At 40.0% G+C, this 25,451-nt stretch overlaps 1 protein-coding gene across 1 annotated transcript; it reads left to right on the forward strand.

Moving 5' to 3' along the window:
* The first annotated feature begins 5,308 nt into the window (after window positions 1-5,308).
* LOC124360092 (neurogenic locus protein delta) lies at window positions 5,309-24,553 on the forward strand. The gene is made up of 8 exons (XM_046813390.1): window positions 5,309-5,607; window positions 8,189-8,482; window positions 14,417-14,468; window positions 18,143-18,403; window positions 19,571-19,631; window positions 20,158-20,458; window positions 20,620-21,779; window positions 22,215-24,553. The coding sequence occupies exons 1-8, from the start codon at window positions 5,563-5,565 to the stop codon at window positions 22,345-22,347; spliced, it is 2,307 nt and encodes a 768-aa protein (XP_046669346.1). The 5' UTR covers window positions 5,309-5,562; the 3' UTR covers window positions 22,348-24,553.
* The last annotated feature ends 898 nt before the right edge of the window (window positions 24,554-25,451 follow it).

Raw genomic sequence — 25,451 nt, forward strand, 5'->3', positions numbered from 1 at the left:
TTCTTGACTGTGTTGAGAACTATCCTTTAGCAGTACATGTCAATAATACTGAATAATTTAAATAATACTAATAGTTTACTAAAAAAGTGTTTGAAACAATTAAAAATTTGAGGGGGAGAGCGGTCCGGACCCCTTGGACTCCCTCGCTCGCTACGTACTTGAAGTCCGTATCTGTAGTTGGAAGAAATCTTCCTCGTTACACCCATCTCACTTTGTAGCATTGGTCCAGAACTTTGTGTATTCGGAAAGCAGGTATTTAGAACTACGAACTTGGAGTTTGATATATTTCCAAGCTAATCTAAAGTTAGTAATAGTATTTGAGAAGAATCGCCAAGACAGCAATCCATGTCATTTTATTGCACTATGTTTAGACATATCGTGTCCTTTACCTGGACCGAGAAATAGCTATTTAATCATCTCTAACGACATTGATGAATGAGGAAAGTAGACTTGCGACTCCATTACGCTTTCATTCATCAGGCACATTCACATATAATGAATGACCTTGTGACGCAATAGCCAGACCAAAAAGTATGGACGGTTTTCTGGAAACAGACAGCATACGCCTTCAAGCATCCATATACTTACCAGGTCTCGAATGATCTAACTATAAAATACAGATCCTTCCTATAAAGTACTAGTGTTTCCTTATTTAAATTTCTACGTATTGTATGATGAAAATACAATGATTTTTGAATATTGTCACGAACTGGTATTACAAACAAAAAGAATATTTGTTTTATTCTCTTTGTAATTAATTGTTTTCGTAATCATTTTAGAGAAGAGCGCGAAGTTTAAAGTCGAATAATATAATGTATACATAATACAAAAATAAAACGAACTTTAAAACGACAAACGTATACATTACAACAATACAGAAGGGACCCATCCCCTCAAATTATTATACAAAATAAACAGCCACAAACGATCTGTTAAATATCATAAAATTGTTACTATATTGCTAAGCTTATGGGTAAATTATTTTACACTTGTTGAATTATTATAGTGCTTGTGCATACTGCACAAAGTATATAGAGTATTGTTGTGTCACGAGAATTAATATCCCATCAGTGCAGAGAAAAGTTGTGGCTTAAAGGTAGAACAAAGGCAGCAGTGATCCTGGTGCAAGATTAGTTAGATGATGTGACATTTGGTGTTATGTTGTTGTGGTCGGTAATACTTTTGATCATATAAGATTACGGACTTTTTGTTACTTAGGGCCTTCCCCTGCTTAATCACGAATCACGATCTGGATTCTTTAAGGTAAATATGAACTTCAGTGGGTAGATGGATATGACCACAAGAGCTGGGCAATTGCAGCGTGAGAGTCGGTGTTATGGTCCATCAGTAAAGCGTGAGGTTGTAGTTGTAGGTGGATGGTGCATAATTAATTCCAGTAGTTAAGGCAAAGGTAGCTCGGCCAAAGGAGGTTGGTGGTAGTTCGATAATACCGTACGTCAGTGATGTTTGGTGTTTAGTGCGATGGTCGGTGGCACATCAGTGGTGCTTGATGTTGTAGTGCGATGGTCTGTGGTACATCAGTGATGCTTGATGTTGTAGTGCGATGGTTGGTGTTACATCAGTGATGCATGATGTTGTAGTGCGATGGTCGATGTTACATCAGTGATGCATGATGTTGTAGTGCGATGGTCGGTGTTACATCAGTGATGCATGATGTTGTAGTGCGATGGTGTGTGGTACATCAGTGATGCGTGATGTTGTAGTGCGATGGTCGATGTTACATAAGTGATGCACGATGTTGTAGTGCGATGGTCTGTGGTACATCAGTGATGCATGATGTTGTAGTGCGATGGTCGGTGTTACATCAGTGATGCATGATGTTGTAGTGTGATGGTCTGTGGTACATCAGTGATGCAAGAGGTTGCGGTGCTGAACTCCGTAGTTTACCAATGACGTGAGAGGTTGTGACGTGGCATTCGATAGTCTAACAGTAATATCAAAAGTTATTGCAGATATTCGGTAGTTCATTAGTGATTTGATAGGTTCAGCTGCAGAATTAGATATATTATTAATGATTAAAGACATTGTGGTGCGAGATTTGGTGGTACATTATTTATATGAGTAGTTGTTAAGAGTGCACTAAGTTTCTTGTTGGACGTTTCCTAGCATCGTGTAACAACATCTATACAGAATTGGCTTAGACGCACTACCTACGAAAAGTGTTGTTAGATGTTGTCTTGAATCGTGTAAAAACGTACAGATAGAACGTGGATCAGACGATTTAGACTTATATTGTAATAGCGATTATATGAATAAAGTGTGTTGTATTTTGTAAACCCCGTGTAAACCCCCCACCGTGTAAACATCATAAAGATAGAACATGGCTCATCGAAACAGAGTGCTATTGTAAAGACGATTACCTATGTAAAGTATGTTATTACGTGCTTCTTCTCGTTGTGTAACAACTTAAAGATAGAACGTGGCTTATACGAAACAGAGTAAATTGTAAAGACGACTACCTAAGTGAAGTACGAGTATGTGGATGTTGAATTTAGCTCCTGTTCAGCGTCCTATTAGTGCAGGGCCTGGAATCTGACGCTGCCACAGACTTGACTCATGAAGTCTGGAGTTATGTTCGTCTGAAGAAATATAAAATAGTCGGTGACGAAGAAGCTCAAAATCAATTCTTTATATCATTTCAAGAGCAGAGATACCTGGACTACAAATGATAGTGTCATCTCTTCACTTAGATTAAATTATGTTACGTTATCTGTAAGTCAAGTATGTTGTTACGGATATTTTCATAATGTGTAACAACGTAAGGACAGATCGCGACAAAACAGAATAATATTGTAAAGACGAATACCTAAGTAAAGTATGTTGATAGATGTTTCCTCCTATCGTGTAACAGCATACACATATAAACAGATATTTCAATATACATTCTTAGATGAACAGCTTAAAATCCTAAACCATTATCTAACCAATTATTTTGTTATTAACCAAACACAATTTCCAGTTCTCGTTGCTTTTGCAATGACGTGTTTGTAGAAAAACGTGTTGGTAATTCCTCACAGAGGAAGTTTTACACGGTGTAAGTAAATTTTACACTTTTCTCTCGAACATTTTTTAGTCTCGATGTTAAACGAGCGTAGTAAACGCGGAAACAGAAGAGTGCAAACGTGGAACCTCTCGAGTCCTCTGTCGGTGTCCTACAGGCTTCAAAGAAGACAAACTGGACAGAACACATTCTAAGAAATAACTGTTTGTCAGAGATGTAATTGAGGGACAGATTGGAGGAGGAAGAAGAAGTGAAGTGAACAGCTGACTGGTGAGAAGAAGAGGGACAATTGCACGAACAAGTGACAGCCCTAGTTGAAGTGGGCAGATGGGCACAAGAGGAACTATTGTGAGACGTCTTCTCGGGACGACAATTTGATTTACTTTTATTGATTTGTAGACTGATTCCGGGCATTCTACACTTTATTTGAAATATTATTTGAGAAGACAAGTACATTAGGAAGATCACAATGCGAAATTCCTTAAATGAGCATTTAAGAAAATAAATTAAATATTGTTTAAGTTTATTTTCCTTCGTAGTATATGAGCAATTAAGCTATGCTATTTGTTCGAACGGACACTAGAACAAGCTGTATAGGAAAAGTAACGGTAAACCCCAATAATTAAATGAATATTAAATGCAAATCATTGCATTTGGTATAAGAAATGTTAATAATCATGATATGTAACATTTAACGTCAGAAATTAATTTTACAAAAACTGACGATGCTAAAAAGGAAAAGGATAATAGCTGCTATCCCCCAATTTAATATTGATTAAATATTTGTTTAACACACTTGATTCTCCTTACGCACCATTTTCAACTGATGCTGTTTGCTCTTCTAAGGAGATAAATCGCAATCATTTATCGCATATATTTATTTATATCACTTTGTTAATTTTATATATATATATATATATATATATATATATATATATATATATATATATAAAATTCTACTTGTAAGCCACGAACGAAGGATTATTTTTAACTGCTTTTTGGGGAAACAAAACAAATATAACGCCTGAAAATCTCAATAAAGTTTTGTCTGGCTTATGCATTTGAGCTTCAGGAATTGCATTTGGATAAGGGGCGTTTTATAAATTCAAAATTCACTGGAAGGAGAGAGTGGATTCCCCTCGTTTATATTTATTTTTATGTGTTAAGTATTGAAGATGCAGGAGGCTTAGAAAGTGAGTTCCAAAATACAAATTATTTAAATTAATTTAATCTAAGATTATAGGCCTCTGTATTACGTTGCAATAAGAACCTAAACTAACCAGCATATTTACCTCCTCTTATATTATAGGAGAGACGATCTTCTAAGGGAACACCTTCAAATCCTCTGAGGATATCTCCGAATACTATTTTTTTCTTGTAATGAAAATTACTAAACTATAAAAGCACAGAAAATATCGTATTCTAAATAGACAAGCAAGCAATGAGTAGCCATAACGTCAAATTTAATTTGACGTGATATATTTTGAAATTATTTTTACTTTTATATTAGCGTGTCCATCGTACAATGGGATAATTAAATGTAGGAATCTGAATTAAGGACAGCCCTGAGTATCTTCGAACATCACAATTCAAAGGGCTAACCCTCCTAATTCGATCAGATAATTATTCCTGTATTGTACATGAGTGTTATGGAGGTGGTTAATGCAAATTTATCTCCCGTACTGAAAAGTTTTTATAACTAAGACCACATAAAATCTGCAAATAGTTATAATAAAAATTTATTATTGAATGTATATCGTTTTTAGGAGGTATTATTATTTTGGTAGAACAGATTGGAGGGAGCGTTTGCGGATCCCTTCCTTAAAACCCCGTATAATATATCATGAGTTTAGATCTAGAGGTTTACTTTTTTGGACTTGTTGGATTGAAGCTTTTACCTCTCCACAATCGGGTACCTATATTTAAACGGTCGTTTCATAAGTTGTCAGAAAAATATGGTTTACTGGTAACTTGGTCAAGAAGTCGAAAATTTCAACTTCATGTCATTGTTTGAGTACAGCCGTCATACCGCCAGTGGTGGTTAATCAACAGTTGTCCAACATATGACGTCACATCTGCCGTACGTCACGGACGCGTGCCAGGCAGCGTGGTGGAAGTGGTGGTGGTGGTGCCGGTGGTGGTGGGGTGTGACGTAGTGAACAAGACGCTAGCCGCCAGCTGCCCCAAGCGAGGGGTGTACATCTGCCGCACGGTGGTGAACTCTGGTGGCAGCTGCGAGCACTACCCTAGTTGACCGGCCTGCCCACCAGGGACGCGCTGTACTCCTCAGTCAGTCCTGTGACGCGCTCCTGAACACGCGTACCTAACCTCGCTGCGCTGCCGACAGTGTGATCATGGATATCGTCTACTCGGCTCACTTGTAAATAATTATAGTGCAGTGTCGTGAGTGACTGGATAACGCGTGTGCAGTGCTGTGCTAGTGTTGTTAGCCTGATGGCGTGGCCCAGGTTAAAGTAATTTTGTGAATCTTGTTATCTTACGCCAAGATTTTTTTACTAGTGTTTAAACCCTCTTCTATCATGCATTGGATATCTTCCCTTATCATCCTGGCCGTCTTCAACCAAGTAAGTAAAGACTTGACCTGCCGCAATGTTTAGAATAATCAAGCCTTTTCTTGTGCCTTTGTGTCTCGATGATTTAAATTTTGTTCTCAGAGATTTTTGTTGCTACGAGGTTTGGAATCGCGAAGAAAAATTTAGAACAGCCAAAACTAATTGTTCTTTTTTAATATACAATATGATAAGTTTAAAATGTTTTAATAAACATTTTTTTAAATTACTTGACAATGAAACAAATTTTAATCTTCCAAATAATGCAGGATTAAGACTATTTACAAATGAAATCACCATTTAAATTTATAACCTCTTTTATTTCGGACCGACTATTCTATAGGTTAACCGGTTTAAAACGAACGAAATGCTCAGATAAACAATCAACACTGATGAAGCGTCGAATGAGGTCTAATAATATAAAGAGAAATATTAATAGACCTATCTTATCGTGCCAACTCTAATTCTGTTGTTTCAAAAAACAAAACCGTTGATACATCTGAAGACGTCAATCTGCAGTCGTAGTTAACCCACTTTCTTTTTGAGTTTCGCTGCCGGGATCGAACCCAAAGAACGTCTCGTCGGTCGAAGAGAAACTTGGTCAGTTGGAAGGGGCAAATGTTGTCTCTCCTCAAAGTCTTTATTGGCAGCGAGTATTTTTATTCGCGATATTGGTTTCTGTGTCACCGGCAGCCTAATTTTAGCACATCGGATGACACGGACGGCACAACAGCACACCTGTAGCCGTAGTCTCGGTCCCACGGCCTCCGACTGTCACAGTCACCCGCCCGTCCGAGACATCACGTTCACGTTATCACAGCCGGCACGTTTAATTCTCGCCGTTAATGCCGTATGAATTGCATCCAGCGGGCTGGCCTCGTTACGAGTGATGTGGTCGGCGCTAATTATCTCTCCTCCATTCATGTCCCGAGCATCCTCGAGAAAGGTGATATCGATTAACCTCTTAAAAGGTTTTTAAATACCTTACCACGTTTAGTTTCAGTGGAACCTCTCAAGTACTCTCGTTTGGCATTGTAGTAAATCTGTATGTTTGATGCTGGGGCTTCATGGATCTTAACAATACGCCTGCCTCTTCTCGAAACTTGTAACAAGTTTTAAAGTAGTTACGTTACAATACAAGTTAGGCATATTAAAAATAAAATCAATTCGTTTTAAAGAATATACAAACTTTTCAATGAACAAATCGTGTACATTTCAAAGAATCATTAATCTGATTCCACAAATTCACAATAATGATTTCATAAGTCACTACTGTATTTGGTTTAAATTTTTGAATCGTAAACTGTTCAATTCTAAAATATTCAACAAAGAATTGTATTTTCATGAGCATCATTGTATTTCACTGTCTTGACTTGTCTTTCCATCAATAAACTCAGGATTATTAGGAATAAAACATACAGTTGATATAATTAACTTTACGGTACGCTATCAGTGTTGTCTAGCCTAGACCGACATAATAGTAAAAATCGTACAGTTACAAAATCATCGAGTATAAAATCAAGTCAAGGAAAAGTTTATAATTCACAATTAAATAAAACGTCAGCCTATTTGTAAATTGCAGTTTTCAAGTGATAGTGTTCGATGCAATGGCTGAAATGATCGCACCTACAGTAGGTGGACGGGACAATGCCACGGACGGTGGTTGTACACCTGCCTACCAGCTGTAGCTCGGGCAGCTGCCTTCCGTCCACGGCCCGTATTTTTAGAATAATTCCACCAGGATGAAATAGCACTAGAACTCTATTTACTCGGGTCGCACTTGTTTACTTTAGACTCGATCGGAGAACGTTTCCCCAGTCGTAATTCTGCCACATGCGTTCCGAGGGGCAGTTTGTCTCCGGCGCGGCGGTAGACTAAGAAGATTTCGGGACGGGATTAAAAATAAATCACCGCGCTACGCGTTTCTCTCTCTGCAGCGAATGTTTGAATGCCTAGGTCTCGTTTTATGTTTCCATTGAACTCGGTTATTTATGTTGGACACGTCTTGTGTTTTCGAGTCTAGCGAGATATACGCGTCGACGCGATGTAACAACCACGGTCGCGCCGGGTTTACCCACTTTTGTGGTGTAAACTTTTATCAGGTTTCTTGTTTAGGTGTAAAAATACATCAAATAACTAAGCTAAGCAATAAAATAATTAGAACAAGGCTATAAATCTAATTCTGTTAGAATAATAACTTAAATTCACAACGATTCGACAACATCGTTATAATGAATATCATATCATATAAATATATAATATAATATTTAATTTTCCTGCGACAAAATGACATGTCATGAAATCTGATGTATTAAATTCCTGGTAATATAGTCGTAAGACGTCATAAATGTCTTGGTATAAATAACATATTTGAAATAAAAAATAACACTTAGTAAAATAAATATGTTTACATTTTAAAATCTTTATAAACTATAATTAGTGCATTTACACCTTTATAATTTTCATTCACTATTTTGAACTAATTTACATTTTATATTTTTATGACTATTCTTTCATGTACAGCAGCAGTGTTTAATATTTTATTTCCTGCTAACTTGAAGTGTTTTCCGTTCCTAACTGTCTGATGTTGTTCCAGGCCCACTGTTCCGGCGTGTTCGAGCTGCGCCTCAAGTCCTTCGTCAACAAGTTCGGCAAGGACAGTGCGGGACAGTGCTGTAGTGGCGAGAGGACCGATCCTTGTACAGGCCCTTGTAGGACTAGGTTCAGGATCTGCCTCAAGCATTACCAGGTTAAGATAGATACCACCTCCCCGTGCACCTTTGGTGATGTCATAACCCCAGTGTTAGGCGAGAATACAGTTCAGTTAAGTGATTCCAAGAAGGAAGAATTCAAGAACCCCATCAGATTCAATTTCGACTTCACTTGGCCGGTGAGTACCTATTATTGTATTCTAGGTTAGATAGATTGCTAAGGGTTGTTTAGTTACGCTAAGTTCCTTTTCTTTGCCTGAATGAGATCCTAAAAACAAGAGGTTTCTAATTGCGTCGGGATGATAATCGATTATGAAGGGTCCTAATCCGTTGAGAATAAATCAACACAGGGCCCATCAAGGATCTCCAGGGTCGTTGAAAAGGGTTTTTGACGGCCGGGCTGAAAGACTAAGATTGTTTGACAGAAGGCGGGTCGGGCCGGCCGATGAGCTCAGGATGCTGGGTAGCAAGCCGGGGTTCCCACTCATTGACAGAGGGTTTCTTCCCACACTCCCCAACAGAACAGATGATCGGGCAAAAACTTCTGCCAGACACTTAGAGCTGCCCTTTGTCAGTTCTAGTCAGGTACCTCCAAAGTCCAGCTGCTCACAGTTCACTTCCTCGACCCTGAGACTCTTGCAAGTTTTGACGATGTCTCGTTGTATAAAACAACATAATCTGGTCCAAAACCTTTTACCTCGGTAGTGTGAGCAAAGTCAATAAAGGCAAAAAGTCTGATTCAGCTTTTGAAGCTAAAAATCACTATTCCGAATTGAAGTTAGCTTATATTGTTACAACATCTTGGTTCCTGCGAGAGAATGATAAAGGTTCAGTAAAAAACCAATTTCCAATTTTAGTTGTTTTGCCACGTAAATGAGTCAGAGCTTAGGTAAATTATCAATTTTACTTTTAGTATTAGTAAAATTACTAATTTTAGCATTAGTAGTAAATTCTGTGCTCTTCCATTAATTCAGTCATAATTTGTACAACTTTTGTGATCAATTCAGCAGGCTCTAACAGAAATTATATGGGGTGCTATGCGTTTACAAATTGAGATTAATTTATATCAAGAGCAGTGCCGTAATTGAGAAAGTCTATACTAGCTGAAAGCTTGCGAGTGCGCCAACTGCTGTTTTGGCACCGGCAAAATTTAAATGGCCAAGAGCAGATGCAGCTAATGATTTTATGCCATGTTTTACTGCGGCAGATGTGCAGTGCGCTATACAAACCAGGTCCCATTGTTACAATAGCGAGGGGTGCCAGATGGCGCGGAGGGGTGGCTGCTGGTTCTATCGATTTTTTTGCAATCGATCGCAAGTGCCGGTTTGTCGGATTTTTCACGTGTCGGGTGGTCGCCGGAGGGACGCAAGTAGAGGTATTTATCCGGTGGTGGCTCCGCCCTCGCGTGCTCCTCACGTGACTTGTCGAAGTGAGGGGAGTCAACAGTCAACGGTACTTGGTACGATAGTACGCGTACGTCACCGGATCGCGGTAAACTCATCTCCGAATAATTCCTCTCCTAATGATTCTAATTGACCCTTAACCCCGCTCTGATTCAGAGGTCGTGTACGACTCGGACCCGCGTCTCTACGTCATAAAACTATTAGGCTCGGCTATCGACGTTTTATTGCCCGCTGGATTTACAACGACATCCCGTATTTACGAGCGTGTAACGGTGAGACAATGTCCTCGACGTTGACAACACGCACAGAAGACTCCTGGAACCCCGCGGTCCCGGCGGTAGCTGAGGACCCCGCTGTAAACCCATCACTGCGCACTTTTGTCCACTTGTTGATGATTCGTCAGGCATCCCTCACCTTCTTTTCGGTAGCGAACTTTCCTAGAACCATTCTGGACTCTCCCTTTCGACTTGCACGGTACTGGTACTACCGTGACGGTAGGCCTAACAGGACTTTGTTCTTGTTATGGGTCCTGTCGTCACCCAAGAAGCATTTTTGCTTTCACAAGTCAACGTCCTTTTACACGTTTTCACAATTGGTAAACTAATTTATTTATTTTTCTTTTACTGGTAATGCTACCCGTAAACTCGTACTTTTCAATCTTTGGAAATATATATTTGTTACAGTCAAAAGTTATTAATGAATTACTCTTATTCAAATTTTTATTTTTGTTGCAATTTATGAAAAACGGCAAACTTACATCATGGTTGTTAAATGTTAAACATATTTTATTTACGGAATAAGAAACGTCTCTACAAACAAAAATTCTCTTAACTTCTTGCTGGGGTCTTTGAACATTGATTTGAAATTCCTTTCCGCTGGACTGCACAGACCGTCATCCCTAGAGAGTTTAGTGTAGGTCAGTTGAGACTGTTAATTGTCGAATACTTTGCCGACCGATTCTTGACGGCCATTAAGCGAGATAGTCTACCTGGAATCGTAATGGGCGATTATGCTTAAGCGCCACTAAAATATAGGTTATGTGCGACTGTGCGTGTGCGTCAGTGTGTGCTCGAGGAAGTTGGCACGCATACCACCAATTACCAGGCGTTCTCACGGGTTCCATTGAACCTTCAGTTTATTGTTATTCATACCGTAGTCTTGTTATATTTCAACATGATATTCACAGCCCGTCCTCGTCGAGGCCTTGACGCTTTCGCAGTCAGAATTTGAAATGAGTCGGGTAGGTACCGTGGCGTGGGCCGGGTAGCCTGCTGCCGGCCTGGCCCTTCCTTCCTACCTCGGTCTACAATTAAAAATGTCGATAATTGTAACACTTGCACCCCCGGCCTCGCCCATTAGCGGAAACTATAGCTCTCGGTTTGGCCCATTATGATGTCATCCCGTGAAATGCGGCTGTTCTCCGCGAATCCGGCAATTTTCCAAATTTTTTAACTATCGGTTACAAAGCGACCCATGTTTAGATTTTGACATGTCTCGATACAGCAATTATTGAGTTATTTTTTAAATACGCCCAGAAACGGTCCCATTACAGAGTTATGTTGAGTTTCGCCATTTCCTTTAGTGAAAACCCCTACTTCTTGTTGTCCGCTTTGGATATATTTAAGTAATCCCTTCTAATATGTCGTTTTTCATTGCCGTTTGTGCTATCTCTCCCATATAAAGTTACCTCGATACCGCTGACCTTTAATAGTAATCAATCATATTTATTTAGAACAGATAAAACTAGTAGTAGTAATAGTTTTTCAACTTTTAACATTGAATAAGTATTTATACTATATGTCCAACACATACACTAATATAATTAGTAGGCGGTACAATATTGGCGATTAAGAAGTTCCTTTTTACGTACAGTAGTTTTGAACATTAATTATTTAAGCCTTCTAAAGTTATTTAGGCCTAAATTATATAGCAAATTATCAAGTTAGTAAATCATTAATTAATTTAACTTTTAAAACATACGTTTTCGTCTTTGTTTTACGTTGTTTTAGTTCCAAGTAACTGCCAATATAGTTAATTAGAAAACATTCAATACCAGAAATGACACTAAAATTAACAGATTATGATCTTTAAAAGTACCTACTACATAGAACATGTTAAAAGTTTATACGTAGTGTTGGAGTCATAAATATTAAGTTCTTCATAATTTTATTAAGTTACGGTGATATTGTTCTATATAAGACATTCTCTCACGTTTCAATTGTATAATAGGAAAATTAATAGTTTTATTTAGGAGTACAATCGTTTATCATGTAGGCTGTAACTTAGAAAATAGTCATGCATAAGCTACTAGCCTAGGTAATGAATAACTTGTGAAATAAATATAAGCAAATCAGTACAGAAAATAGGTGTTGCGTACATTTAACTCAAAAAATGATTTAATCCAAGGACATTGATATAATGATGTAAACGAAGTAAGCTTAGCCGAGTGAAGGTGGATGGATGGTGGCGCGGCGTAGCGGCGCGGTGGCGTAGCGACCGAGCAGCCTAGCCGAGCTCGAGCCGTGGGAAATCCTGTCGTGCCCTGGGGTCCAATTAATCTGGCACATTGCTGCCTGCCTGTTCACTGCTAGCGTACCTCCTCCTGTTTATAGCTTACCTGCCCCACGCAACTTCCTCCTCTTCTCATCCTTCGGACATTCATCCGTCCTCTGTTGGTTTAGTGGATTACAATTTGCTTTAACGTCGTTTGGTATTACTAATAATTGATTTATTATTATCACTATTTCTTTCCTCTTTGATATCTTCATTTGCTTTTCTCAGTTTGGTTACGTCACCTAATTAAACATTAGATCCACAAAAATCCTTATAAACAACAATTTTAAATATTTTATAACGGAAAGCCTAGAAACTGCGGAACCCACACTGTAATCACAACTCAGTGGAAGGTTCAACGAATTGACTTCGTCTCCCGAGGCAGCGGGATGGAACAAAGGCCGGATCTTGAAGCCAATGGGCACGGCCGGAATGCTAGAGCCACTGTGTCAGTCAATAGGGTTCCTAGAAGTCTGCAGCAGCGTCTTGTCGACTGTCAAACACTTACCCGGAATGGTACACAAGCTTGCTAACTTTGCGTCAATGGTGTCCGCGGTTCTTTTCTAGACTAGTACTCCCATAATATTCTGTGAACAAACTTACTAAGCAAATTTCACTCATTAGTACTGTTATTGCTGTTCTACTAACCAGCGTATCGACGTTTTCAACAAGGTTTTTGTTTTCAAATAGTCAAATTAATATTAGGTTTATTTACTACCCGACATGATATTCTTATTGTTATTAGTTTTAATCCGATGGTGTCGTATCAGAAGTAGGAAAGCATTCTAGTTCTTTTAATTTTGTATGAATATGCTCTTGGGCTTTATATGATGATCAAATCCCTGGTGCGTTCTTGGACGCTTCAAAATATGTTTCAACCACTCAGAAAAATCCCAAAAATGTTTTGGTTTTGGCTTGAGTGTTGTGTAGAACAGACGTACGAAGACTACCGAAGTGTAGGGTACGAAGAGTATCACTGGCGCTGCAGCCAAAATAATCCTCAACATCCAGTCCAGTCCGGACAGGTTCTCGCCGTAGTTCACGCTTCGCCCAACACGTCGGGATCGGAGCCGTACGTTTACGTCTTTAAAACACGTTTTGAAATGGAACTGGTCGCGCAGGCCACGGCACGGACGCCGTACCTTTGTGCCGTCCTGGCCACCCATTTTTTGTGGATCACTTGTTGAACATTCAATTAACATTAACCGGCCGGGCCCGGAATGGCCGGAAAGAGGACGTGCAACCGGTTCTCGTGGTTCCCATTCATCGGAGTCCCTCGCAATTTATCCCTCCAATCTGGTCTATGATGGATTCGTCTACGACTCGGTACTCTTGCATTATTCACGCACGCTCGTTTCACCAGTCCTCCGCCTCTCATGATCGCGGACCTGTGGTTGACGCCCGTGCCGCCGTTTCATGCTTGTAGGACAATCAGATAGATGTATCGTGATTGAACCATTATCAAACCTCTTCACTCAAAATGTAGGATTGGTGCGCTTTGGTGTGCCAACTGTTTGTTGTTAGTTCAATAGTTAATTTTTAGATTAATTTGTTCAAAATGACTAGTATTAAGTAATTAAATTAAGGTACTTAGGTATATACACATAAGATTTTACAGACATGTTCTGCTGTATTGTAACGGTCAATTTTCTGTTTACACTTCTTTTCCATTGTTTGTAATTTGTTTTAATACTTAAAGATGCTGTTACACGTTATGCTCATGGAATAGTTGTTGAAGACCCACCTTAACAATTTAATATAATAGTGTAGTTAATTATCTTGGTGTGTTAACATTGACACAGTACGTTGTTTGCGTCATACGCAGGTGCAAGTGAAGGAATTAGTGGTCTGCTGTATGTCGGCAATTAATAACATTCCAAGTACAGTTTCATAAGTAATAAATACAGCCAGTAAATCATACGAGTGTTACACGTGTATCTAGTTGCAGTCGGTTATCACAGAAACGCAATTAAACCGTCTGTCTAGCACAGTAAGCTGCTGTTGTGTGTACCAAGCCGGCGACAGTTACACAATCGATTTATTACCGCCAGTAAACCGTACTGCAGAACTGTCTGTAACGTTATCATTTCCATTAATGTCAACCAGTTGATAAACAGTCGGTGCCGATTTATAATGATGCCCTTGTTCTGATTTCAGGGCACCTTCTCTCTGATCGTGGAAGCGTGGCATGACAACGCCAACACCACTGGTAAGTAACCATCTCACTATCAGTCTAGCTTAGCTCATTTATCAGAATAGATCGACCAGATGTGTGTTATCAGTGACATGTGAGTCGGGTCGACCTTGAGCTCTGTTCCCACGGAAGCCCACACCCAGCGACCTGATCTATTGCCCCGCCGTTGCCGTACAGGCCGCCGGGGTTCCGAGTCCGGGATTCCCCGAGGCGGAACATGGCAAGGAATATTGTCGAGGTATTTATGGTCAGCACATAGAGACTCCACATGTGCCAAAATATTGACCGGTCCGTACTTCCACCTTCCGACCGTTCTAAGGTCGTGGGACATGTGTTTGGCAGCTGGGGTTCTTCCGGTGACCGGGCCTACTTCCTGGGGACGAAACTCGAGCCGCCCGGGGCCAGGTGTCCGTCGTGGTGCACCGCGCAGATTTTCACTCGACTGTACCCGGACCCGTGTAGAAAAAACCGGGTGGATTTTTTAGCCGGCTCGCCGGTGTTTATGAATGTGAGGGTAGGGTAGGATGTAATAGCCGGTCCGGGCTATAATAACAGAGACAATAGCTCACGATCCTCAGTCGTTATGGCTATTAATAAAATGGGCGGAGCGTGCAGCAGTGCTCGCTGCATCGTATACTTTGTGAGCCTGCCCCGGCCTCGACTCCGGCCCGGTAGGATCTTGCACGTCATTTCATTTTTGCCTCGAACGGAGACTTTCCCACCCTCTCTCTCGCTCCCCCCCTCCCACTCTCCTCGCTGCCTCCGGCGCTGGCTGACTCCGCTCCTGCTCCCGTCCGCTCACTACTACTGCGGTGACTAAATGCTTTATGTTTCCAAATTGTACGCTGCCGAAACTGCCATTGTTTTTGTGTGTGGAGCACCGGGTCGGAACGGAGCCAACCTGCTGGAAAATAGGGTTAGCGACAAAAAGTGACAGCGGTGCATTGACGGTACTGTTCGGCCGCCTCTTACCGTAATTGACCGTTCTTACTGCACACTGTTTTACTACAACAGCAAGTACTTCGTGCTGGCTCAATTAATGTTGTTCACAATCGTCCCCGCGGTCTTCATAGTAAGATAAATTGGCATAGCAAAGATCTGGATTTTGAAAATGACATGGATGACTCAGTAGCTAAGTACGATCGTATTTTTCTCAAATTTTACACGCTTGTGCCTTACAAATGTTATATTGTAGAGGCGAGTCACGGTAGTAAATCTTATTTGCTTTTCCTATCTTTGGCCTTATCGTTGCTGTTACTTAAAACAGTAAAAAACGTTATAGATAGCTGAAGTCATAATACGAGTGAGTGAATGGGAATCGTCCGAAGCCCGGCGTTATTTATTCAAGAGCTGTAAAATGTTCAAAGAGATACAAGATACTCGCCAGTTTATGGCCTCATTCTGTATTCCACTCGCACAATGAGAATGTCCAATATTGTTTGAATAAAAGAGCAAACAAGGCTCGCTTTTATTGCATTCTTCGTCTTGGTAAATCTTGTCGACGCCGGTCATGCGTAGTTTGAGAATTTCATTCGATTTAAGATGCAAACGGATTATCGTTCTGGACATTGTCTGCCGTGGGTGTGAAGATATTATCAACTTAATACGGTTTTGGACGTGAAATCCAGCCACAACTAGAGCGTAGAAAACAGGGAAAGGTCTCGACGAAGTGGAAGAAGACAGCCGTTAAAATTGACGGCGCCATGTCGGTTTCTTCTAGTATCGCGAAGTATTTTAATTAAAGTTCGCAGCCCTGATTAATGTAGACGGTGGTTTATCAATAATGCATCAAGCGAGCGAGCTGAAGTGCAACAGGCCGGGAGTCAATGGAGCATAACTAACCTCAGGTTGAACCTGCCCATGGCATTCCGAGGTCTGCAGCAAGGCACTACTCTCGGCTCTCGACTACTTCACCTAGGCATCCTGTTCAACAACTCTTCACTCCAGCTATTCCTTTTATACATTTTCTTCTCGTGTTAGCTTCTGCCTCGGGTATGTCTTGGCGGATCCAGAGTTATCCTTTTGTTATGCAATCACTCTTAATATTATACACTCTGCGATTTAAATTCGCACCCTGTACCAAATTTTTTGGTTAGAAATAATAATTGAATATTTTGGGAATTCTCGGTTTTTGACATTTTACGGTCTACATAGTTTTCTGAGTTTTATTTCGCGGAAACGAAAAGTTATTCACCCACCACTCTTTTTATTCTTCACGTTTGAGACTTGACCGAACTCTCGGACATACCGGTACACTCTGCACAAGCTTGGACTCGCTTGTTGACGGCAGTGCGATGTGATGTAGCAGTAGTGGAGACCGAGGCAGAGGAGTCGAGAGTCAGGGAGAAGAACTGGTCCGAGGAGTGCACCTGCAGAAGTATGGCCGTGTCTATCGGACCATAGGTACAGTCCGGAACGGTGCCGGTGGACCTGCTGGCTGTTTGTCAATGGGCGAGCCGTACAGTCGGGTCCCCCGACGGCGATGCGATCGCCGGGTAATGCTCACTTTACTGCGCACAGAGTGTACCTAATCCCGGCAACAAGTTGTACCGTGGGAATCGATGGCATTATCATATACTGTACCGAGGTTTCTTCTACTAACGGAAACTTTCTCGCTTCTTCATTTCCACATTGCCGCCTTTATGTCTCATCAGGACTCCTATCTGTCTGCAGCTCCAGACCAATTTACTGTCGGCAACGATTTTTCAAACTTTTTTTAGGAATCATAAACTTGAAGTTAAATTACTTCCTTTGTTAATATGAAGTATATTAGTAGCTACCGATACTATGAATTTTATTATTAGTAGTATATTAGTATTTTTGTCACGGTTTAGAACATTTAAAATGAGTTTAGCTTACTTAAAAAAGTATTTAATTATACTGATTTTGTTGATCATAGAACATAGTTGTCAGTAAACAAATTTAAAAGTGTTTGTTTTAGTTTAGTTGACTAGACGGGTTAGTATTTTCTGCGACATAAAATACTCTTACACTACAGAAACCGGCAATGTTCAACCGAAAACCTTCGTGCGGATAGAATGGAAGTGGAGAAATCAAAACATAGCCAAACTTGGGCCGGCCGGGGGGGGGAGTCGGTGTCTTCTGTCATCCCAACAATGCGAGTCAATCAGCTGATTATGCCCACTTGCCCGGTCGGTGTATATACGTTGTTAGCGCACTATAAAGCCGGCGCGTGACGTCAGCATCGTCTGGCAACTTTAATTTCGCTCTCACGGAGCCAGGCCAGGTGCGGTGAGGGAGGGGGGGCAACCTTGGCATCACCGTGTCGGCAATGGCATCTCCTCACCCGAATATCGCGTATATTGTTCTGTTTTTGTAATTCCCGCGTCTCATTCCCGTGTTCGCGTTCGCTTCTATGTAATAAAACATTCGCTCTCGGTAGTTAAAACCAGTCGCCGCTTTGGATCTCTTTTTTCACCCGACCACACGAATTTTCCGGGCGCCTCTGAATGACGAGCTGCCCCCCATCTCGTTCATAGACGCTGTTACTCTGGTATGCCTGCTTTATTGGGGCTGTTTCATCAGTGTACGATGGGTTCGCTGATGCGAACAGTTGGGTTTGTTGGGTTGTGTCTACGCAGAGAAGTTACACATTTATGTTGATTTACATTTTGATTCTGTAGTAAGATGGGTTGCCAATGCTCATGAATTGTGTTTCTGTGTTCCAGGGGTCGGCAGCAAGACGCTGATCACGCGGCTGACCACGCAGCAGTGGCTGGACGTAGGGATGGAATGGCACGAGGAGGAGGACAAGTCTTCGCACTCCGCTCTGAGCTACGAGTACCGTGTCATGTGTGACGAACACTACTACGGGCCCGGATGCGCCAACCTCTGTCGCCCCAGGAACGACCAATTCGGCCATTACACGTGCTCGCCCCAGGGTGACCGAGTCTGCTCCGACGGCTGGCAGGGAGACTATTGCACCAAACGTGAGTTTATGGACCATTACTTCTGCCTAGATTAAGCTGTTATTCGAATAAGAGGCTGAAAGCACTGGGTAAGAAATTTAGAAGATTCCATCAAAAGTACTTTTAAATGCAATTGTACTGGCTCAAGTAGATTTTGAATTTTTACCCACTCAGTTTTCATTCAGTACGCGTTAGGGTCGCGGTTAATCGGTTCGGCACTAGGCCTACCATAAATCCAGGTGCTCTCGCAGCGTTCCCACGACCGCGGCCCCGCAATCTGCCCAGCCTCATTGCTCAGGAAACCGTCAACTCTTATGGTAGTGGAGCAGGCGAGTCGGAGGAAGTGGATTAATAGTTCGTGATCTCGCCTCTCGACCGCGCTGCCCTGACCCCCATCATCCGCTGCAGCCATCATAACATCACTGCGTCTCGTTTGTATCCTCCAAGACGACTTATTCACCCGATTATTCCCGGGGGAAATCGGGATATTCTGTATGTTCTGAGACTCTTTACGTGGTCACTGTTTATTTTATTGACGCTTTTCCGAACGAGCTAAGTTTTCTGAATGCCTGTAATTGAAGTCTCAACAATGCGCTGGACCCTGTCCAAACTCCGAGCGTTACCGGTGCCAAGTCGTGCGCGACAGTAGGCTGGAGATTAACGCCGCGCCAGGTAAACAAAAACTGTTGCGCTTTTATGGACGTTTAGGTCGGCAATTATAGCGGTCACGTGACAGCCACTGTGTGCCTCTCCTGGGGCGGTGATGGCAAGCGAACATGCGATCTGTTCTTTCAGCTCCAGTTCTCGTTATACGAGCCTTCAGTAAATACCTTCTTTTACTTCGGGCGCTTTTATTGATTTAGCCATTAAAAAGTGTTCTCGTAATTTATTGCATGTATTTAATTGTAAGGTTTTGGAAACATTTTGTAGAATTTGTTGGGAAACGTTTAGAGATGGGAAACGTCTTCTCAGTCACATGACCTTTAAGCGTTTTTCACGATCTCGGGGACGCCGATCGAGTCCCGCCAAATAAGTTGGCGTGGCTAGCTCGGCGTCACCGACAAACAATAGGATTAAAAGCCCCAAGGGAAGCAGCTGCAGGGGCAGAGACAGCTGTCAGCTCATACAGCTGCGGCGGAGGGGAGTGTGTGTATATGACGTAACTAACAGTCTGTCTGTGTGTTTCAGCGAGGTGCGCGCCTGGTTGTGATGAGCAGCACGGTCACTGCAACAAGCCCAACGAGTGTCTGTAAGTATCCCTTTGTTATACAACGAATAGAATAGAAACAATTCTTGGAATTCCAAAACTGTCAATGGTGAATTGGTGATGATGAGAATGGACAAAGATATAAACCAGAATGCCGTACTGTATAAATTGAGGGTTGTATTGGCTGGTCTCGTGGGAACCTTGTCACCTCGCCACATAGCCTCATGCCCGCGCTGCTATGTCAGCCAGTAGCCCGCTGGCAAGGCACACTTTCCCACACCGACACCTTCTCGCGCGTCCTGTCCTGCTCCTGCTCCTCACTAAATACAGATCTTCTACAGTTGTGCAACATTCAGATCTCCATCATCAAATCTAGTATTGATATTTGGACAAGTCAAAGAATCTAAACGACTATTTTAGTTAGTCAAAACGTTAAAAACTTCATTCAATATTTAACTTCGGCGTTTCTTTATTCTAGTAAATATAGGTTAGCCTTTCTATTAAAATATACTTAAGAATGTTTCAATATCGTAATTGTCAACTTACCATATTGTTTTGTTTGTCACAGGTGTCACAACGGCTGGAAAGGTCCCCTCTGCGACCAGTGCGAGAGGTATCCTGGGTGTCTTCATGGTACCTGCCAGAAGCCCTGGGACTGCCTCTGTAACGAGGGCTGGGGAGGACTCTTCTGCAACCAGGACCTCAATTACTGCACCAATCACAAACCTTGCCGACACGGTGGAACATGTTTTAACACCGGGCAAGGCTCCTACACCTGCAACTGTCCTCCTGGCTTCACTGGTACAGACTGTGAGAAGGAGATTGACGACTGTGCCCACCAGCCTTGTCTCAATGGAGGGAGTTGTCAGGTATGTACACGAAATATTAACAATCAAAATATAACATAATTTACATCATTGTGAAAAAACTTGTTTCACTTCCTGATAGTCTTAATTACTATATAAATTTATATAGTAAATTGAATATGAGTGTAATATGCAATATACTTATTTTGATTTATTTTTTGCAGGACACTGGACACGGTTATACCTGCGAATGTCCCAAGAACTGGCATGGAACTCACTGTGAAAACTCGACTCAGACCTGTGATGACCAGCCTTGTGAGAACGGAGGGAGCTGTGAAGATACTCCTACAGGCTACCGCTGCCACTGTGTCCCAGGATACACCGGTATCGACTGCGACCACCAGATCGACGATTGCGCTTCCAACCCTTGCCGCAACGGAGCCACCTGCATCGACAAGGTCAACGGTTACGAGTGCACTTGCCCCTCCGGCTTCACCGGGACCAACTGTGAGACCAACATCGATGATTGTAACGGCAACCCTTGCTTGAACGGTGGAACTTGCATCGACCTAGTGAACAATTATCGGTGTCAGTGTGTGCCGGGATTCTTGGGAACACTCTGTGACAAGAAGGTCGACTATTGCCTCGCAAAACCTTGTGCGAACGGTGGAATATGCATGAACTTAGTGAACGATTACCGATGTTCCTGTCGGCCTGGATTTTCTGGAAAGGATTGCAGCATTGATATCGATGAGTGTGCTTCCAATCCGTGCCTCAACGGTGGAATGTGCGTCAACCGAGTTAATGGCTACAGATGTGACTGTGTGGGTGGATGGAAAGGAAGAGTTTGTCAAGACGAAGAAAGTGCAAGTATTGGGAACATATCAAAACACATTTCTCAACCAATAGACTCTGGATTGACCACCGAGCATGTTGTGGTCATTGCAACTTTATCAACTGCTGTTCCAGTTCTAGTCATTGTTGCTGCTGTTGTGGTCGTCTGCATGAAACAAAGAAGAAAACGAGAGCAGCAAAGAGCAGATGATGAAGCCAGGATGCAGAACGAACAGAATGCTGTTCACAGCAGTGTCGCAAAGAGAGGTGACACTCACATGATCAAGAACACTTGGGGACCTTGTGTGAAAGACGGCGGGGGAGGGCTGCCAAATGACAATTTGTGCTTTCCAAAACCAGTTCCCGTGGACAATACTCCAGTGTACACCCTGCACAGGAGCAGATCACATAAACAGTTAAACACAGACGCTTCAGTGCACAGACAGAGCAACAGGGCGTCCTGTAAGGACCTGGATAACCTGACCAGGTCTACACCTTCAGACAAGAGGATATCAGTCCTCTCTGTCGACTCATCACTTTGCAATGCAAGGTAAATTTCATATTCATCTATTTTGAATAATTAGTAATGTTATAATCCTTTAACAAGAAATCAAATTTTGTCATTGGCCAGTATTGCAACCGAATAAAAATATAAAATTCTTCATAAAATATTTATATGTACAAGTAATAGTGTACCTCAAGTTTTAAGCTCTTTGGTGATTTATAAATTGTTTCCGTAAGAAAACTTTAGTTAAAAATATAGTAGCCTATGTAATTTTAATCTTTAATCGTAAATTCTAACTCTTAATTTCCTTTTTTTTTGTTTAGTGTTTTTTATTGTACTATCGGAATTTCACTGTTTCAAAATGTTATTATCTATATATAAATACATTAACTGAACTGATTTTCACATATTAAGTGTTTTAAAATTTAAAATCTCTCCTATCAAAGAAATTAATAATATTTGTTTTTTTTTTTTTTGCAGTGATTCATCGCTACTGAAGCGACCACACGAGAAGGACACCAGTAGTGGGGTCTTATCACCTTCAAGTAGTGTCTACGTCATCGACGAACACTTCCCCCACCACCCTGACACATTGCTAGCGACCGAAGTCTAGCTCTACCGTTCTTAATATAGAGACTTTCGACTTTCGTATTATTTATTTAATTGAGAACTCCTTCATTGGAACTGTGCTTTATTACCTCGTTGGTGTTCGCCCTGACTGATAAGACGTGCTGTGACACGTGTCGTGTGATATTGTGTGCATGTATGATTGTATGTACATATATTTATATCATTGTGATCATTACGAAACTAAGTCAAATATAATGGACAAGAAAGATACAGCGCTCAGTTTTTTGGGCTGACGACTGATTTTTACTACATATTGTTGTGCATGTCGGGGCGTTTTAATGTCATTGAATATATATGGGGGGGGCTGGGGGGGGGGTTACGATTTCCCCATTGTCACGGGTGAAATCTTAATTTATTACATAAATTTGTTTTGTTTTGATAAACGAAGCTATATGATGTTCCTGTTACTATTATGCTAAGTCATGGAAGTTTGGGTCGGGCGCACTTGATAGTTAATGAACTGCCAACTGCGACGCCCCAACCTTACTTTTGTTGTCATTTTGTACTTAAACGTTATTGACTAGATTAAATGTAAAGACTTTAAATTTTGTATAATATGTACATTTGTAGTGTATTATTGTGTACATAATGTTTATAGCCCTTGTATTACAAGGTTGTTCCTGATACTGTTTGAATTTACCAGTATTCCTTTTTTGACTTTCAACATGAACTGTTTGGAAACTCCCAGATCTTTTTACAAGCATTATGTTAACTCATAATAAGAAATTGCTGATTTCGCACCCTCATAATCTGGTAGTCTATGTAATTTGTATCTGTATCAGCTTTGTGTTGGCATTTCTGCTGGCAGTATCAGTAGCATGTGACGTAAATTCTTTGTGACAAATAAGTTAGTCATTTAATGTCCCTAAGTCTTTAACACTGATTGGGTCTCATAAGAACAGATTTCATGCAGTAGTTGAATTCCCCATAAAGCCTAAAAGATGTGAAAAAAGAAATCTGCACATCTTATTAAATCTAATCATTGTTATGATTAGATCTATGTAGAACAGATTTCAGTTGTGTGGATTCCTTTTCACGGAATTTTAAGTATGGAAACATACTTATTTAGCATAATATAATGATAGCAGACTGGAATTTGTACTTCTTATTAGATCTATTCATTTTTATGGCTAGATCTAACTAGATTGGATTTCAGTCTTATAAAAAAGAAAAAAAGCATACAAAATCAAAAACATTTAATCTGCATTTCTTATTAGACCTAATCAATGTGTTTGGCAAGCTTATGAAACAATTTTACAGCTTAAAATGCATGATTTGATCAATTTTTGTTGAATAATAATGTTACTAATTTTATTTTAGTTGATTCAAAGTATTGATATTTAACACTTCCATGTATTGGGCATTGCCTTTCACCAAATTTGTTCAGCCATTACTTGTTTTTGCTTCATTAAAGAGGGAGTGGGTTGGAATAATTTGAGATTCATACAAGTTTGTTCAATCTGATTTGTTAACTGGTAATTTGAAAATTTAGTTGTTAGCTAATGGATGTTAACAGTATTCTTGCATAATATTTCTTGGCCTTTTATTCATCTAAATTGAACATTTTTGTATGATCATACTAAGCAAAGATAGGTCTGATTTTCTCATATTGATGTTCATGGCCTGAAAGTTCATTACCAAGTTATTGATCTCTTTTCAAATTACCAGTATTTATGGAGATTTATTTTATTAACTTTATGGAAATCGAATATATCATAAGTAAGTCTAAGTTATTGACAAATTTTGAATTCATAGACAGTTAACTAGAGCAACCAGTATTTCACCGGTTTCTATGTTGTTTTTATTGTTGTTGAAATTAAAAAGTGAATATTTGTTTTGGCATGACTATGATTAATGAATTGATGTCTACTTTTTGATGAATAGCATAAAATGTAAAATAAACTAAAAATGAACACTAGATAATAAATTATGCAACAAGATATTGTTTTAGAAACGGTGATGAAGTATTGGTAATAATGTTACACAAGGTTAATTGTTTGTAATTAAGGTTTGTTTCGAAATTATTTATTGTTATAATTTATTTAACATTTCTTCTTGACTTTATTTTTATGGTTTGTGACATAAATTATACAGTTCTGTCCAAAGCAGTTTATATAATCATGTATAAATGTATAAAATACATTCAGTGATGTAAAAATAGGTTTAATAAAATTTACATGAGCAAATAACAACTTGAGTTTTACTATGTACGGATCCTTGTTTAACACCTCACTACGAGTAAAAATATATAAAACAATTTCATATGGAGTATCAAACCGAAAAATAAACTAGGTGAAACAATACCTATATTAGTATAAACCTACACAAAAAACACACATGGTTCAATTATTTTGAAATATTCAGAAATTTTATTGCTGATTGTTATAGTATGAATTATTTGAAATTTGTAGTATTTGTCCAAAGTTTACACTATCAATATGCATAACCATGGATTACAAAAGTTTACATTGTAAAAAAATAAATTCAATATTGGACTCTCTGAAACTGTTTGCATTATAGAAAAAATTGATTACTACTTTTTTATTAAAAAAAATTCAGACTTTGGTAAAGACAATTTTTTATCTTTAAAAAAAAATTACATTTTTCAAAAATATTGGTTGTTTGCTTTTTTAGACACTAGTAGCAGCAACTTTTGGCTTTCTCAAAACAAGTTCATTTTTTGAATCTGGAAACAATATTTATTCCGTCAAACTCTATTTAAAAACATACTTTTCAGAAAATATTTTGATGTTTGGGTCATGATAACCAATATGATACATTGACTGCTAGCCAATATAGATTCAGTAAGATAATACTAGTATGTTTTTAACAGTACATTTTTTTATTTAAAAAATCTGGTAACCAACAATATTTTCAAAGCCAGATTTTTTTTAGCTTAATATACCATTATTTAATAAGAAATTATTAATTTTAAATGTATTGGGCATATTAAAAAAAAACTTTGGTCCTAGTGAAAATAAAGTACTTCAATACTAAAACTTACTAATATAGTAGCCCTAATGACATACTCAGACACAGAGAGTAGCTAGTTATATTTAAACTGATATCAGTTAACAATAACAGGTA

The sequence above is a fragment of the Homalodisca vitripennis genome, chromosome 4, assembly GCF_021130785.1.
Source record: "Homalodisca vitripennis isolate AUS2020 chromosome 4, UT_GWSS_2.1, whole genome shotgun sequence".
Classification (NCBI taxonomy): Eukaryota; Metazoa; Arthropoda; class Insecta; order Hemiptera; family Cicadellidae; genus Homalodisca; species Homalodisca vitripennis.